Source organism: Balaenoptera physalus (genome assembly GCF_965194825.1).
Source record: "Balaenoptera physalus genome assembly, chromosome: 14".
Lineage (NCBI taxonomy): Eukaryota > Metazoa > Chordata > Mammalia > Artiodactyla > Balaenopteridae > Balaenoptera > Balaenoptera physalus.
This window is the reverse complement of record NC_138893.1, coordinates 34,566,139-34,583,664: the sequence shown is the minus strand read 5'-3', so window position 1 is coordinate 34,583,664 and position 17,526 is coordinate 34,566,139. Positions and strand designations below refer to the sequence as shown.

Here is a 17,526-nt window from a genome sequence, read left to right as displayed (position 1 = left end):
CCGGGCGCGCGCGTCCCCTATCCCCGCTCCCGGGGCCGCGCGCCAGCCGCTCCTCCGCGTCACGCGCCCGCTGTTCCCGCGCCCGGGTCCCCGCACGCCCGCTGCTCGGCGTTACCACGCGCCAGCGCCCCGGGCCCCGCGCGCCCGCTGTTGCCGTGAGCCCACCTCTCCCACAGGTCAAGGCCTCCCACCCTTGCTCCGCCCTTTCGGGTAGCCTGGTCGCCTCCAGGCCTAGAGGGGTCACCTATGGAACCCCCAGATCACGGTACCTACCGCGAAGACCCGATCAGGTGGCGTGTGGCGCCTTCCACAGCCTCGCCCTGCGCTCCTGCGGCGTCCAGCCCCCGCCCAGCACAGGCTTTTGGATATCACCCTCGAAAATCCCTTCAATTGCACCTAAAGTCCAGCGTACACGGGATCGGGGGTAGTCAGGACTCGCTACATAATTTGCGTGGCCCAGTGAAAAATGAAAACGTGGCGCCCCTTATTTAAAAAAGATAGCGAATTTTCAAAAGTCGACATCAGAGCATTAAACCAAGCCCCGGGGCCCCTCTAAGTTAAGTGTCGGGTCCTGCCGCCAGCCCGTGAAGCTGGCCCTGATGTCAGTGCACGATCTCTCTCTCTGCCCAAGGGTTTTTCCCCAGCGCCGGGGCAAATCCAGCTCCTTCTGTTGGATACCAGATCAGGTAGGGACCATTTGCAGAGAAAAACGTGCCTGCCTTCCTCCTTCCGCCCCCTTCCCCAGCACTGGGGTGGGTGGGGGTTGCGTGTGTTTGTGGAAGACGTGTGGATGTTCAGGGTGTTCAGGGCGCTCCTCAGGAGTCCTGGGTTGGGGACCCAGCGCCATCCATTACTTGGTTGTGTGACCTGGTCAAATCAATATCTCCAAATCTACCTTCTCATCTGTAAAATGATGACAGTAATTGTACCTATTTTGTTTTTGTTGTGGATCCAATGAGATAAAACATGTTAAAGCCCTAACAGTGCTGGCTCAGTCTGGGCCACTTACAGGCAGCTGGCCTTTGCCCTCCCTTGCTTTGCCTTCCCCTCTGGAAACATGAAACCAGCTTATTAGAGGCCCATGTGGCCTCTCAGCTCCCACTTTTGCTCAGCTCACTTGGCTCACTCTTCCATAGCCTTCAAGACTTCATTTCGTCCTCCAGGAAGACTTCCTTGATGCCCATAGCTGGGTAAGGTGCCCCCTCCTCACTGTTCCCCAGTGTTCTATGCCCCAGGAATGTATCTATTGTACCACAGTTTAGCACACCTGTATTATCCTGCTGGCTCTACCTGCAAGTATGTCACAGATCCAGCCCACCTGACCTGCTTCCCTCTCTGGACTGTCTAGCCTTAACAAAGGAGCCAGAGTGATCCTCTTAGAACAATTTGATGTAACTCTTCTCAAAAACATTCCTGACATTTCCCATCTCAGAATAGAATCCAAAGTCCTTAGCTTGCCCATAAAGCACCCTGGGCTCCCCATTACCATCCTTCTCCTTCACAGCTCTGGTCACATGGCCCTTCAATTCTTCACCCACCTGAAGTCCACCCTTGCCTCAGGGCCTTTGCACCTGCCATGCCCTTTGCCTAGAACCTTCTTATCCTCCTTACTCCCTCACCTACATGTTTTATCTCATTTGATCATCAAAACCCTAAGATAGGTACAATTACAGTCCTCATTTTACAGATGAGAAAACAGACCTGGAGAGACTGACTCCCTGAAACCCTTTTAGAACACACCTGCAACACTCTGCTCTAGTCCCTTGCTCCACTTTATTGTCCTTCCAAACATCATATGTATTTTTTTTTTGGCCGTGCCACAAGACATGTGGGATCTTAGTTCCCCCACCAGGGACTGAACCCGCGCCCTCTACAGTGGAAGCGTGGAGTCTTAACCACTGGACCGCCAGGGAAGTCCCCCTATGTATTTTTATTATGTTTACTCCCTCTAGAATTTAAGTGCATAAAGGAAGGGGTGTGTCCTTTTTGTTCACTCTCTTGCCTCTAAAATAGTACCTAGCATATGGTAGGAACTCCAGGATTTATTAAAATTAATAAATGCTTCCATATTTCTTTTGCCTCCTAAACTGAGTTCCTTGGAAGTGGAGCCAGCATCTTATTCATCTTTGTAGCCACTGAGTTAAATGTTCAATAAATGTTTGTTGATATAATCAGAGAAGGAAAACTAGAGTCCCACAACATAAGCTGAACCAATAAATTAATGGTGTTAAAAATGCAAGTATTTTAAAATGTTTATTTTTTATTATATTTTTTACACTGAACACTTCAGGAAAGAAAATAATTACAATGATTCAAATGCATGAATGATTCAAATTCAAAATGCAATCCCTGGATTCAATAATTATCCTTTATAATTATGCCCAATCAATATTAGAAATGTATGTAGGCACTAAGTCAGCTAACAAAATAAGTAAAATAACTATATAAAGTATAAATCTCAGGACTGGGGAACATATATGATCAGTTAAGTCACTTGGCCACTGTCGGTGGTTTTTTAAAAAACATGATTCACATCTGCTTCAATCACATACACATTCATTGCAAGTGTTTTTTTTTTTTTTTTTTCTGGCCGCACCGCATGGTATGTGGGATCTTGGTTCCCTGACCAGGGATCAAACCCGCGCCCCCTGCATTGGAAGCACAGAGTCTTAACCACTGGACCACCAGGGAAGTCCTGCAAGTGTTAAATTAGACCATTGATGCTAACAACTTAAAACCATGATCTTAAAAGAAAATTCAGTTTAATACAAAGAAACTCAAGAAGAAAATTTCAGGACCCTTGATCAGAAGCTTTTGATGCCTGTCATACTACCCTGGTGTACACAAAGGTTCAAGTAAGGCTGATAAAGAAGAGTTGTTTCCTTTTCCCTTTGAAGACATGATCCAAGAAACAGGGGAACTGCACATTCTATAGCAACTAGCCATCCATCCATACGCTGCCAATAAAGGACTCCTTACGTTAGTAACTAACCACATTTTAAAAGCCTTGGCCAATGTTACAAAAACAAAACGTTTAGAGTAATATTTACGAATACAAGCATAATTGTTTTTTTGCCGTCTATAAATAATAATCTTTGAAATGCTAAAAGTGAGTTCCAGCTGTGGTTCTTTTCTGGTGTGGGAAGCTGCAGGTGCACATGGGATGGTCTACTGATTTACCTTCTCAAAGTATTCTTTGGAAGCAGTCGGATGGGGCTTGATCTGAAAATACAAAAACATTTCACTGGGTAAGTGACTTTATGATCTCAAAAGTGAGTTGAAAGCCCTCAATTTTTAATCTAAAGTTCTTTAACTTTTTAAAGATTGGTCTGTTACCTTTAAAATACCTGGATGAAACTTACATTAACAGCCTGCCTGGTGCCTGGTCCCACCCTCACCTGCACCAGCTTCACCCATTTGCACACCATCTACACCCTTGCCCCCAAGGGTGGGCTTCTTTCGTGGATATTCCAGGCCAGCAGCCCTTGAGGCACTGAGGACCTGGGACCCTCTGCTGGGGTCCCATTGCTTTTGGAAAAGAAACCTACTGTAGGAGAATCTGGTGTCCAGTTGGCTGGGCAGACTTCTCCATGGGTTTCTACAAACTGGAATGCCTTCACCAAGCGGAGGGTCTCTTCCACGCTTCGGCCCACTGGGAGATCATTGACGCTCAAATGCTTGATGACTCCGTTGGGGTCAATTATGAAGAGACCTCTGCATCAGAATTTATCATCATCAGTATTTCAATATTACCAGAGCTAGAAAGACTCTAACTGCTACCCTTTTTTGTCTTTAATTATCCTTGATAGAGCATTTATTAAACTCTATCATATGCTTAAAAATGGGGTTTTCCTTGCTGTACAAACAGCTTATCATCTCTTATTGATGACAGATGCTTTAACAAAGACAGGACTGGGCAAGGCCACCATGGAAAACAGGCAGTATGGTCACATTTACAAATGTGACCTATATGTTGCAGAATCTGTACTACAGAGAGCAAAGACTTCTTATTAGTGATGTAGTAAGCATTCTTTGGGCTGCTGCATCAAATCTTGGCAAGAAACCATAGGCAACTGGGAAGGGACAGAGATGTATTTTATCTGTATTCAGTAAGTACTTATGAAATGAGTGAATTCTTGCATAGAGGGGGGGAAAAATCCCATGGGAAAATTTACTGGTCTTGAGGCTATGCAGAGCAGAAATCTAAAGGAAAAACCAAGCCCATCACTTTTATTTATTTTGGTTACACTGAGGTACAGTTTGTACAGGAAAGACAGAATGAGTGCTTAGTACTATTCCATTATTAATAGTTTTCAAAATAATGAATTGGTTCCCTGGAACTCTTCAAATTATCGATTTAAATATACTTGATGTGTTTCAGTCACTTATAGTTATTATTTTTATTGTCAGATTGTCCAAGCCCATCACTCTTTATCACTTGGCAGCAATGTAATGAGGTGACCCACCCTGGGGTCTGTGCTCATCTTCCATATGAGTGTTGGTGTTACTATGACATATGCAGATGTCATAAAACTCCTAGGTTTTTAACAGTCCATCTTTAAAAGGGTGTGGCATTCCAAGTGTTAATCACTCAGGAAAAAGGCAAGTTAGAGAAAACTCAGAAGATAAAAAGGTGGTTCTCCCTCCCTGGGCCTGGCCTTTGGGGGTCTAGGCTTTGAGGCTAAGGGGTCCTGGTGTATGCTCCTGCAGGGTGCAGCCAAGGTGGAGTCTGCCATTTAGATGCAGACACAGGGCTAGGATGATCAGGGCCCACAGACTCCAGAAAGAAAGCCTTATCTTACAAGTCAGACTCGACTCCTCTCCCTATGTCAATCCTAATAGAGAAACCAGTAGGGAGGTAACTGCAAAATTAGCACGACTCTACAGGGGAGGGGATCCTGGGAGGAAAATGCCAGCACTCTTCTCCTTCCCTTGCCAACTCTGTCAAAGCTAGGCTTTAGTTTAGTAAAGGAAGACCGTAATCCCCTTGGAGTCAAAAAGGCCCAAGCTCCAAGGTGGCTCCCGGAGCTAAAATTTCAGGTGTAACCCAAGCAGGCCAGACGTCAGCTACAACAGCAGGCAGGTGAGCGGGTTCAAGCCAGCCCCCAGCAAAACTGTGAGGCACATCAAAGTGGGGTTCTCGCTTCCTTCCTGGAGGTAAAGTTTTGCCCAATCCCTCCTTCATTCAGCAGCCATCAAGACGCCAGTTCTAAGGCCTAAGTTCTCATCCCTCCCAGCAAGGTTGACAGGCTGGGACAGGTACTGGAACCTGTGCCAAAAACTCTGTAGCTGCCTCACCTTATTTAATCCTCACAACCAACCTGGGAGGTACATTGTCATTTTAGTTACAGGAAAAATGGGACTGAAAGAGGTTAAATATCTTGCTCAAAGTCATACAGCTATTAAGTAGCTGAGTTTAAATAAATTCAAACTCCGGTCTGGTTCCAGTGCTTGTACAAGATCCTAATCATTCCAGAAAACTGACTCCTACCCTTGCTGGCCGCCCACCCCCCATCTCCAAACAGTCTGATGGCTTCACCGTCAGGAGTGGCTCCCAGACAGTCAGGGAGAGTGGAGCAGTGTGACCATCAAGACATGATACCCTTCTTCAGAAATAGGCCCAGGGTGACACAGGGGGCACACATGTCTCAGCCATTTATGAAAGACAGCCAACCCTTGCAGGAGGCATCCATCAGTGCTTATTAAAAGACAAATTAAGGATTTGGGGTTCTAAAAATTCTCTACCAAGGTGTCTATAAATCCCCTATGAAGTAGGATGATGCTAAACATGAAAACCAATTTTAAGTTCATAAGAAACGGATCTTACCGTAGTGCAAGGCCGGGACCTTCTAACAGCACACCGTAGTCTCGGGAAATCTGTTTGGTCAGATCTGACAAGAGTGTGATGTGCATGTGGCCCAAACCGCCATTCTAATAAAAATGCAAACAGGGCTGGTTGTTATACTGTGGCTCCCACAGCATCCTCAGCCAGGCAACACGATGTCTGACCGACAGTGGCAACGGACGGCAGTAACTGAGCACCAACAATGGGCCGAGCGCTGCTCTAAGCTCTTTCTGTTGTCTCACTTCCTCCTCCAAGCATCCTGGAGTAGCTACTATCATCACCACCACTGTACAGATGAGGAAACTGAGACACACAAAGGTTAAGTAACTTGCTCCAGGTCACAGCTAGAAAGGGGCAGAGGCAGGATTTACACCCAGCTGATACTACAGACCTTTCTTTTTCTAATTCTTACAGTATCCTTTTGGTTGAAGATTAATTTCTGAAGCATAAAAATGGAACAGTTAAAAAAAAAAAAAAAAGAATACTTTGAATAATTTGATATTGATAGTCAGGCAGTATAGCTAGACATTTTGATTCTCCCAAGCAAGTTTCTAGGCAAGAATACTGATCGTGCAGAGCAGTGAAATCAGAAAATGTAATCACTGTCCCACATGGCTCGCAGGGTCCCGGGGATCTACAGGGTACAGGTGAGAGGGGAGGCAATGGACCCCAGCTGTTCCCCTGCCCTGCAGAGTCTGTTCTCTGTTACTGTTTGTACTCTGGAAAATACAAGTGTAGTGGGGAGTAAATACATGCAATGTTAAAGGAGATATGGGTAGAGTTTAACAGAATTTGCCAGTAAGTTAGGCCTGACAAATAGCCCATTTCAGACTAGTCATGCTTTAACAACTTCTACGTTGGTCTTTAATGGGATTATTTGAGTTTTTAAGATCAAGTGCAGACACAGCGTGAATGATGTGTATACCTTCCTTGGTGTGTTTATCCAGGCCAGGTGGGTGAAGTGGGAATCCACTGACACTGCAACGACTTCACAGTTCACATCGTGAAATTCATTGGCTTTGTCACTGAAAGCAATAATTTCTGTAGGACACACAAAGGTGCTAGGGAAAAAGGGTAGAAATTCTCATCAGAGAATTGAAAAACAAGGGTTTAAAATCTGAACAATAGGTGTCTAAAAACTAGTTCAGGGACTTCCCTGGTGGCACAGTGGTTAAGAATCCGCCTGCCAATGCAGGGGACATGGGTTCGAGCCCTGGACCAGGAAGATCCCACACGCCACAGAGCAACTAAGCCCATGCGCCACAACTACTGAGTCTGCGTGCTGCAACTACTGAAGCCCGCGAGCCTAGAGCCCCTGCTCCACAACAAGAGAAGCCACCGCAGTGAGAAGCCCGCTCGCCGCAACCAGAGAAAGCCCGCACGCAGCAATGAAGATCCAACGCGGCCAAAAATCAAATAAATAAATAAATGATTAATTAAAAAAAAAAAACTAGTTCAATTTGCTTCAAGGTGAGAAAGGCAAAATGGTTAACCATCCTCACTGGACTCCTGGTCACAATGATACTCCAGTTTAAAAAAAAAAAAGATTTATCACCTTTCTATTTAAGAATCATATTAAAAACATGGGGGTAGGGGAGGCATATTCCAAGAATAAAGACAAAATTTTATCTAAATAAAGTAGCTTCATGAGAAAATTCATTTTATCCTTACTTTTCTCATTTTCCCCCGAACCAGTGAAAACTTCCTCACAAACTGGCTTACAGGAACCACTACTCCAGAGTACATACATAAAACAGAGCCACGTTAAACCCCTGCCCCATTAAAAGGAATGCCACTCCACCCCCTATATTTATCACTTGTAAATTAGCTACAGATGCAAACTGTATCAACAAGGCCATCAGTGATAAAGGGTCGGCAGCAACCCTCCCCTTGACAAGAGTAACTAGAGACAGGCAGTGTCAGCGGGGAGGCAGGGATCTCTGCTTGCTCCCAGAATGACATTAAAGCATCACAGAAAATACACTTACAAATCCAAAGGATAGAAGAAGAACACTAAATATTTCCCCTTAAAGTCATCAAGGCTTATTTCTTTGAACTCTCCATTGACAACAGCTGTACCCTTAAAATCGGGCGCGTGCTGGGTGACGGCAGGGGCATGGCATGAGGAACCTGAAAACAAAACATAACACACACATGTAGAGTTCATTTGTTAAGCCAAGCACTGATTTGATTTTATTTAATCCTCTCCCAGTAATTAATTAATAGTATAAAGTTCAGTTCAATTGTACATCTTAGGTAATTTTTTCTCTTTTCATAGTTCTAGACTGTACACATATTCAAAGTGCTGTGGAAACTAAAAAGACAGGAGACAGTAGGGATGGAATGAACATAGAATTAAGGACAACATGAGCCTGGAGGTGGATTCTAAGTATGGTTCGGATTTTGCCAAGACCAGGGCTAATGGCACAAAAGAAAGAACAGGGCAGGTGTGGGGAACAGCCTGTGGCAGAGCCTGATCTAGAGAGCAGGTGTGCATGGAGGGAAGACGTGTGGGAGACAAAGCAAGGTTGGCGAAGGCCATGCTGCAAGGGCCCTTATATATCAGGCCAATGAATCTGTTCTTAAAAGAAGAGCTACAGGGATCACCGGAGGCTTTCGCGTAGGAGATGGATGATGTGTCAGCTGTTCCTAGGAAGATCAGTCTGCAGGGGAGAGTAAGAGGAGCAGGGAGGGGGGCGCCTGATGTTAGGAGGTGACTGCAGGCATCTAAGTGAGAGGTGTGGAGGGAAAGGGTACGGCAGAAGGAACAGAAAGAAAGGAAAGGATGTAAGAGCTGTGTCAGAATTGGAGAGGACGTGCTTCTACCTGGGAAGGCGGGACAAAGGAGGCCAAGTGTCAAGATGCCTGGCTTCAGAAACAGGAGGAGCTGCTGGGAGGGGCGTTTGGGACAGGTGACAAGGAAAGTTTTCAACCTGTGGCATCAAATCGCTACCAGAAATTTCTTAAAGCTCCGAGGAAGTAAAATTGTAAACTTTTTTAGAACATTTCACCCACAAACAAAGGGTTTGCTCAAGTATATCCCCCCAAACCATTACATGTTAAATACACTCTTTTTAAAAGGTGCGACAGATCTAAAGGAGGCATTTTCAAATATCTGAGGCTGTACTTAGCAAACCTCATATTCTAGAGAATGGAGTGTAAATCTCAAGGAATAGCTGTGCATCACTCAGATCATGGAGCAGTCCATTAGACCGGCCTAACACGGCCAAGTGGAGCCAGCCCACAAGTTTGAATCCAAAAACCTTTACAGGAGCTGCACTGTCAGTCCCCAGTCAGCTCACACCCCTTCACACACAGCAGGCCCAGAGGCCTCTGAGTGTTCTCACCCCCCTTCCAAGTTCCTCAACACCGGGGATTAAAACCTCTGGAACCAACAAGGAAAGGTGACGCAACGGCAGATTGCCTCAGTGATTCTCAACCCTTGGCTGCACATCAGAATCACCTGGTGAGCTTTTAAAAAATACTGATGTTCTGGTCTCACCCCAGAGATTGACTCATTTTGTTTGGGGTGGGATTGGGGCAGGGGTATGTTTGCAAAAGCTCCCCAGGTGAGTCTAATATACCGCCAGGGTTCAGAGCCCCCTTTCAGAGATGACAAATGTTGCCATTTTCTGGTTCAAACCAAAGCATAACAACACTTACTGGTGCTAAAGGCGAATTTTGCTTGAGCAGAACCAGACCACGATGCATTTGTCAAGCACGTTCTTCGAGAAGCAGCAGGCCTAAGGGCTGCAGAGGCAGAAATGCCCCAAGGAATGGCACTCACGTGTCGGACAAGCTAAAAAGAGAAACACTTTAAATTAGGAAGTATTCCCAGAATGGTGGCTGAATTCCTGCTGAGAGGGCATCAGGCCAGTAGTGGCCTCGGCTCTCCTTATTCCCGTGAACAAAAATACCAGACTCCAAACTCTAAGAGCATGGATTGAGTCTCCATGTTCTTAAAATTCCCTTCTGCTTCCTTATCCTTCAAGATTGTAAAGGGGGTTGGGGAGGAGGAAAGGGAGATGCTGGTCAAAGGGTACAAAGTTGCAGTTATGTAGGATAAGTCTTGAGATCTAATGTACAAGCATATTGACTATACTTAATAATACTGTATTGAAGCTGGCAATATGTTAAGAGTAGATTTCAGGTGTAATCACACACAAAAAAGTAACTATGTGAAGAGATATGTCAATTGGTTTGTAGTAATCATTTCATTACGTATATCAAATCATGATGCACACCTCAAATATATAATTTTTATTTAAACATATATATAAATTAATGAATGGGGAAAAAAAAAACACTGCAAGGCAGAGGAGAATTATAAGAACATAAAGACTCCATGCTTTTAAGAGCAACCCAGAGGACTCAGAAACCGGGCAACCTGGCCAGGCCCTGTGTATTAAGCCCTTCACCAGCAGATCTGCTGAGCATGCTCTACTATGGTCAAGGTTGTCCCTAGAAAAGACAAGGGCCTTCCAGCTCCACAGAGAAGCAAACAAATAGAGCAAAGTTCAGCCTCTGGGAAAGTTTGGACAGGGCTCAAGGGAAACGTTTGCTCAATTTCAGGGTCCAGCATGACTCAGGAAGAAGAAAGAGCCTGCGCTGAACCCCACCACGAGAAAGGGAGGGCGGGTAGCAAGAGGGTGCTAGGCTTTGCCTGGAGAAAACGGCAGGGACCGCCCTGGGCGGGGAGGAGAAAAGCGCCTTTTGCTCGTAAGCACTTTCGTTACTTTGGCATTTTGGTTTTCATCCAGCATTTAAGTGGCTGCTCACGGAAACATCATTCTTTCTGTGTTAAGGTGAGGAAAGTTAACTGAGGTTCGGAAAGGAGAAGTCACTTGTCCAAGGTCACAGAGTCGTTTACAGAACCGGGACCAGGGGCCAGGTCGCCTGCATCGAGAGCCAGATGCTTAGGTGGAGAGGGGACCGGGGACCCACGACCTGGAGCGAAAGGGATTTGGGGAGGGGACCACAAGAGGGGTGGGGTGGGGGAAGGGCGGCTCTGCGCAGGCGCAGGGAGCCTTCCGTAGAGGAGGAGGCCTCTGCTCCGTTACCCTCCGATATCCTCCAAGAAGGGTGAAAGACCCCAAGGCCGCAGGGGAGCGGGGTCCCAACTGGGAAGCACGTTCTCGGAGCCACCACAGTGTCTCCGCGCCTGTGCCCCGCCGCCAGCCACTCACCGAAGTCCGGAGCAACCTTCCCGCCACGGCCGCCATCTTCAGGGTGCACAGCACCCACGGGGCAGACGGAGAAGCAGAGGAGGCGGGGTCTACAGGGAGGGCGGGACCGGGGGCGGGGTCTAGGTAGGCGGGGGCGGGGCCCGGCCGGAGCCGCCGTGGGGAAGAGCTGCATCCTCCTAGCCTTCTGGGGATCCTCCGCGTGTAAACGTTCCTGTGGTCGGGTCCCTTGACCCAGATTCATACGGGGCTAATTCCTGTTAAAGCTTCTAAGTAGCTGCATGCTTGGGAAAGCGACACTTTATTTCTATTTGTCGCCCCAACCTAAAAAGGTCTAATCCAGGTGGGAAGATAGATATTTCCATATTTGCTACTTTTTGTGAACCTGTGGATTACGGTTTCTGTAAAAGAATCCCTTTCCTATTTCAGCCAGAGGTGTAGCCTTGTGGCTTCTGGATGAAATGGAATTAATTATTAATGCAGGGAATTCCCTGGCGGTCCAGTGGTTAAGACTCTGAGCTCCCAATGTAAGGGGCGCAGGTTGTGATCTCTGGTCGGAGAACTAACATCTAGCACGCTGCACGGCGTGGCCAAAAAAAAAAAAAATATATTAATGCAATTTTAGTCCGTTAATAAGATGAGTGGGTCAGACACATCAAGGTTTGTGTTGTCCTCAAAACCTTTAGGATGATGCATGGGCTTCCATTTTGGCTTCTTTTGCCAAAATTGGGAGAATTAGGACATATCTAAAATTTGTTTTCTGTAGATTAGTAAAGCCAAGTTCTCAGTGGTGAGCACGGTACTTTGAAGCAAATTCATCAAACATGATAAAAATCACACAGCCGCCCTACAGTAAGTATGACAAAATGTAGATTCTAAGTGAGTATTTTTCAAACACCAGGCCTGTTACCTGAAAAACCAGGTTCTCCTCTTGGTGGGTGTGGAGCCAAAAGACACAACCCAGGCAAAGATGTGGAGGAGGAAGGATTTATTACTTGCAGCAAGTAAGGAGAACACCAGGGATCTTTCCCAAAGCAGTATCTCCTCAAACAGGAAAACTGGGGAAATTCTAAGCTAAAGTTACATACATATTCATGAAGGGGCTTGGGTGGTAGAAAGAGTCCAAGCTTTTTTTTTTAAATTTATTTATTAATTTATTTATTTTTTATATTTATTTTTGGCTGTGTTGGGTCTTTGTTGCTGCACGCGTGCTTTTCTCTAGTTGAGGCGAGCAGGGGCTACTCTTCATTGTGGTGCACAGGCTTCTCATTGCAGTGGCTTCTCTTGTTGCGGAGCATGGGCTGTAAGCATGCGGGCTTCAGTAGTTGTGGCACACGGGCTCAGTAGTTGTGGCTTGCGGGCTCTAGAGCGCAGGCTCAGTATTTGAGGCACATGGGCTTAGTTGCTCTGCAGCATGTGGGATCTTCCCCGACCAAGGATCAAACCTGTGTCTCCTGCATTGGCAGGTGGATTCTTAACCACTGCGCCACCAGGGAAGTCCCCAAGTCCAAGCTTTAGGTTCCAGTTGATCTGGTGGTTGAACGCTCCAGGCCAATCTTAAACATTGAAACAGACCTGGAAGTCTTTACAACTGATGTATTATCTTTGCTATAGTTTCTTCTCTTGCCTGATAAAGTAATTTGTTTCTGCATTCTTCTGTTCCCTTTAGATCATTAATTACTGAGACCTGTTCAAGGGCAAGTTCTGTGGCCAGGCTTAGATCACAAAATAGCTTAGGCCCAAAATGGCTTCTCTTAGGTCAAGAAAGCCATGCCTGGTTCTCTTTCTCCAGGGACCCCCCACCTTATCTGCTTACAGGCCCAAGACAGCAGCCCAATTCCCAGATCTTTTGGCCATTGGAGAGGACGTTTCACTGCTTATCACTTCTTTTCTAAACAGAAAGCTGAAGCAATTGCCTGTGGTTCAACAGCTTGCCTCAAGTCACACAGGGATTCATTGGCGAGGGGACAATTAGAACTGAGAACTCTTCATTGGACACATTGGTCTGCTGATCTCTGTCTGAAGCTTATCTCCCTTGTCTCCCTAAAAGGAATGAAATAACCTAGAATCTCAGGCCCAGAGGCCCAGAAGGAATTTCATACTAGAGCCTTTCAAGCCTGTTCAGAATTGCAAAAGTGAGTGGCCTTCAGCTAAATCTCAGGCTACAGCCAAGGACTTCCCCTGGGAGGATAAGCAGAGTCCTCCACTTGTTCATTCCAAGAAAAGATAATCTTAATTAGTATTGGTATTTGAGCACTGTTCTGCTAAGCCTTCCCTGACTACCTCCCCCATGGGTCTGGGTTAGAGAAACCTTGCAGGTCCCTAGAAAGCTTTTCTCATTCTCATGTCTCACGTTTTTCTCATTCTCATTGCTCTTGCCACATCACATTGGAATATTCTATAGTCTTCTCTAGATCTTAACCATACTGTGAACTTCATGAGGGTAGAGCTCATGTCTTACTCAGCTCTGTGGTCCCCATGGCTAGGCTAGAGCCTGGCTCATAGCAACTGCTCAGAAAAATTTGTCAAATGAATGAATAAGCAGTGGCTGACAGGGTGGCCAAAACGTTCTTTCCACATTCATTCTGCAAAAGACATCTCTTTATTCAGTTTTCTCTAGCTGTCACAACAAGGACACAGATTGTTCCCCTGAGGGAAAAAGACAAACTGAACTTGTCCTCATTACCAAAAGGGTAGAAAATAACTGAAATTCTCGCTTTTGAGTTTGGGAGAAGAATTTTTGGAACTAGTCGAGGGAAAGGCAAATGAAAAGATATATGCTACTTTTTATGATGATTAGGAAAATACCTCCCTGGAACCACAAGTTAATATTCTGGTAACTAGGGCTACAATTAGAGATGGCAAACATTACTCTGGGTTTTGCTGTGTTCTTCCTCTTTCCACGGCAAAAAGCATTCATTTTTTTCCCCTTCTTTTCCCATTGACGAGGGCCCCTGGGTTCAGGGAAGATGCAGTCTCGACACTGAGCCATGTCTGCTAGTAAAGGCCTCTCTTGAGAACATTATCCCCCGGATTCCCGCTGCATGGCCTCGTGCTGCTCCACGGTGAGCTCCTCAAGGGCAGGCAGCGGAGTAGTGGGTGGAGTCGACTTGTCCTCAGTTCAAAACCCCATGGGGAATTCCCTGGCGGTCCAGTGGTTAGGACTCTGTGCTTTCATTGCCGAGGATGTGGGTTCGATCCCTGGTCGGGGAACTAAGATCCTGCAAGCCACATGGTGTAGCAAAAAAAAACAAAAAAACCCCATGGACCCACAGATTGTTTCACCTTCCCAAGTCTGAAAGTCTCCATGCAGGAACCCACACCTCACAGGCTTCTTGTGAAGCTTCTTGTGACGCTGGGTTGGGAGGGCCTGCCCACTGTAGGCCCCTGGTCATTTCGTGTTCACTCACAGGGCAGCTCCCTTCCTGCCACCCCGACACACCTTGGCTTCCTTCTGAGCCTTTCCCCTCCTGTCTTTATTGCCTATTCCCCGCCTATTCCCTCTCCCCCCACCTTTATTCAGTAGACCATATTTTTTAGAGCAGTTTCAGGTTCACAGCAAAATTTAGTGGAAGTACAGAAGACTTCCCGTTTACTCCCTGTCCCCACTCCTGCACAGCCTCTCCCAGACCTACATCCCACACCAAGGTGGTGCATTTGTTACAATCCATGAACCTACATTGATAATGTCATTGTCACCCTTAGTTTACATTAGGTTTCACGCTGGTGTTGTACATCCTATGAGTCTGGACAAATGTGGTGACATGTATCCACTACTACAGCATCATACAGAATAGTCCACTGCCCTAAAAATCCTCTGTGCTTCCCGCAGTCGTCCCTCCCTCCCCATACCCTCGGCCACCCATCCCCTTTTTAGAGCTGCGTCTCCCGTCCCGCCTGCCAACATCTCCACTCAGATAGCTCTTACTCAGCCCAGACTTACCAAACACAAGACCAAACTCTTGCTTTCTCTCCTCAAACCTATGCCTCACGGCGCCCTCCCCACCATCCCAGCCGACCAGCACCCAAAGGATACGCGGTCTTCTCTCCACCTCCACTGCCACCACCTCAGCCCAGGCCACCATCATTTCTCCCCTGGGATTTTCACAGCTTCTTAGGGCCTCTTGGTGATCAAAAAGGCTTAGGTCACTTCCATGATGTGAGGTCTATTTTAAAAGGGAAAGAAAACACAACACAAAGTCCACACAATTCTGTCCCATGTCCCTGTGTCCCTCAGGCCCTGCTACTTCTTTGGACTCCGGAGATTCCCAACTGCCCTTACCTGCATCTCTGTGTTGAGGCCTTTCAGAACTGGGGAAGGCCGGACCACCCATCCCTGTGGAAAGACAGAAATTTAGGAGAATTAACCCCTGCCCAGCAGCCCTCACAGTGGCCAGGTGGAGAGAGTTGGTGTAAAAATAGCCCAGCTCCCCTGCTCCTGGGTAGACAAGCTGAGGTGCGTTTCCCAGCGTTTCCACAGGGATTAAGCTGGTCACCCATCGAGGTTTCTTAACACACCTTTACTGGCTGCTTTCCTGTATGACTTCCCCCACCTCTCCTGCACTTCCGGCACCTCCCAAACAAGCTCCTTGCATTGAATCCTAGTCTCAAGGTCTAGGAGAACCCAAACTCAGACACGGCACTACAAAAACTGTAATACAGAATGCTATCCACAGGCTGATTACAGGATTTAGGTAGAAATATTTATTCGTAATTCACTCCATGCTGGGAGAGCTGGTCTTGGGAACCAGGTTGTCAGGTAGAGGATAAATGCCACCCTTCTCAGTCCCGTCAGCCTCTCTGTAGTGGCCCGTAGAACTCTATTTGGAGACGTTGCAAAAGTACAGGCCCTGGGCCCACCCCTTTACCCCTGGTCTGCCTGCTTCCCCTCCCCCTCCCGTGATGGGCCCTGCAGCTTCCTACCTGGTCTCTCTGCTTTCACTGCCTCCTTCCAATCCATCCTCAGCAGCAGCCGTGGTTCTTCTTCAAACACCAGCCAGGTCATTTCATCTCCTGCATAAAACTCTTCAATGGCTTCCCGTTTCATTAGAGGAAAACCCCAATTCATAGAGGGCCCTAGGTAGTCTGTGCCCCTGCTTCCGCCCAGACCACTCATCTGGGGCCCACCCCACCCCATTCCTGCTCCAGCCATGCTGGTTTACTCCTCCTTCCCCCAACGCCCAGCCCGCACCTTGGCACCTGCTGTGCTCTTTGACTGGACTGCTCTCCGCTCATGTCTGGCTCCCTCCTCCTCCTTATTTAGGTCATGGCTTAGCTGTGGTCCTCACCAAGAGGACGTCCCTAATGACCTTGTCTGTTATTACCTGCTTGGCCCGTGTTTGTTTCCTTTGATTGGAAATTACAATTACTTTGTCTGTTTACTGGGTATTTGTTGGGTTCCCTCCCGAGATAAAAGCCCCAACAGGGCAAGGACCATGCCCATCTTGCTCACTGTTACATGCCCAGGCCCTAGCACCGTGCCTGGCACATGGCAGGCTCCTGGCAAATTTAGATGAATCTGGTTGAAGATCTAGCTAAAAACTCACCATATGCAGCCACTTCTGATTACACATCCCCCCATCCCAGCTGACATCTCCTTTCCCTGAATGCCTTTGACAGTTACCATCAACGTAATTCTCTTGGCGATCAATCCTCTGTGTTTTATCACAAACCTTTTACTGTTGCCTTGAACTGTTACTTGACTCATGTTTCCTTTCTTAATCATTTTTGGTGGCTCTCCTGGTTTGCAGCTTGAATAACTGGCTAATTCACTTTTTAAAAGCCCCTCAAGGGCTTCCCTGGTGGCGCAGTGGTTAAGAATCTGCCTGCCAATGCAGGGGACACAGCTTCGAGCCCTGGTCCGGGAAGATTCCACATGCCGCGGAGCAACTAAGCCCATGTGCCACAACTACTGAGCCTGTGCTCTAGAGCCTGCAAGCCACAACTACTGAGCCCACGTGCTGCAACTATTGAAGCCTGTGCTCCTAGAGCCCATGCTCCACAACAAGAGAAGCCACCGCAATCAGAAGCCTGCACACCGCAACAAAGAGTAGCCCCCGCTCACCGCAACTAGAGAAAGCCCACGTGCAGCATCGAAGACCCAACACAGCCAAAATAAATAAATAAATAAAATTAATAAAGAGAAAAAATTTTATGAAAAAATAAGATAAATAAATAAATAAAAGCCCGTCAATACTTGAGGGTATATTTTCTAATAATAAGGACATTCTTTTATACAATAACCATATTACAACGATCAAAATCAGGGGTGTTGGGCTTCCCCAGTGGAGCAGTGGTTGAGAATCTGCCTGCCGGTGCGGGGGACACGGGTTCGAGCCTTGGTCCGGGAAGATCCCACGTGCTGCAGAGCATCTAGGCCCATGCGCCACGACTACTGAGCCGGCGCTCTAGAGCCTGCGAGCCACAACTACTGAGCCCATGTGCCACAACTACTGAAGCCCGCGTGCCTAGAGCCCATGCTCTGCAATGTAAGAGGCC

General features: G+C 47.0%; 1 protein-coding gene across 2 annotated transcripts; it reads right to left on the bottom strand.

The window, feature by feature from the left end:
* Window positions 1-2,240: 2,240 nt before the first annotated feature.
* On the bottom strand, window positions 2,241-11,129 carry PRDX3 (peroxiredoxin 3). Of its 2 annotated transcripts, XM_082424839.1 has the most exons (7): window positions 11,032-11,129; window positions 9,509-9,644; window positions 7,834-7,975; window positions 6,771-6,906; window positions 5,828-5,931; window positions 3,549-3,714; window positions 2,241-3,222 (listed from the first exon to the last, which is right to left on the bottom strand). In XM_082424839.1, exons 1-7 carry the CDS (start codon window positions 11,065-11,067, stop codon window positions 3,169-3,171), a joined length of 774 nt encoding a protein of 257 aa, XP_082280965.1. In that variant the 5' UTR covers window positions 11,068-11,129; the 3' UTR covers window positions 2,241-3,168. The 2 variants fall into 2 exon arrangements, with proteins under 2 accessions (XP_082280965.1, XP_082280966.1); XM_082424840.1 differs by lacking the exon at window positions 3,549-3,714.
* Window positions 11,130-17,526: the final 6,397 nt, after the last annotated feature.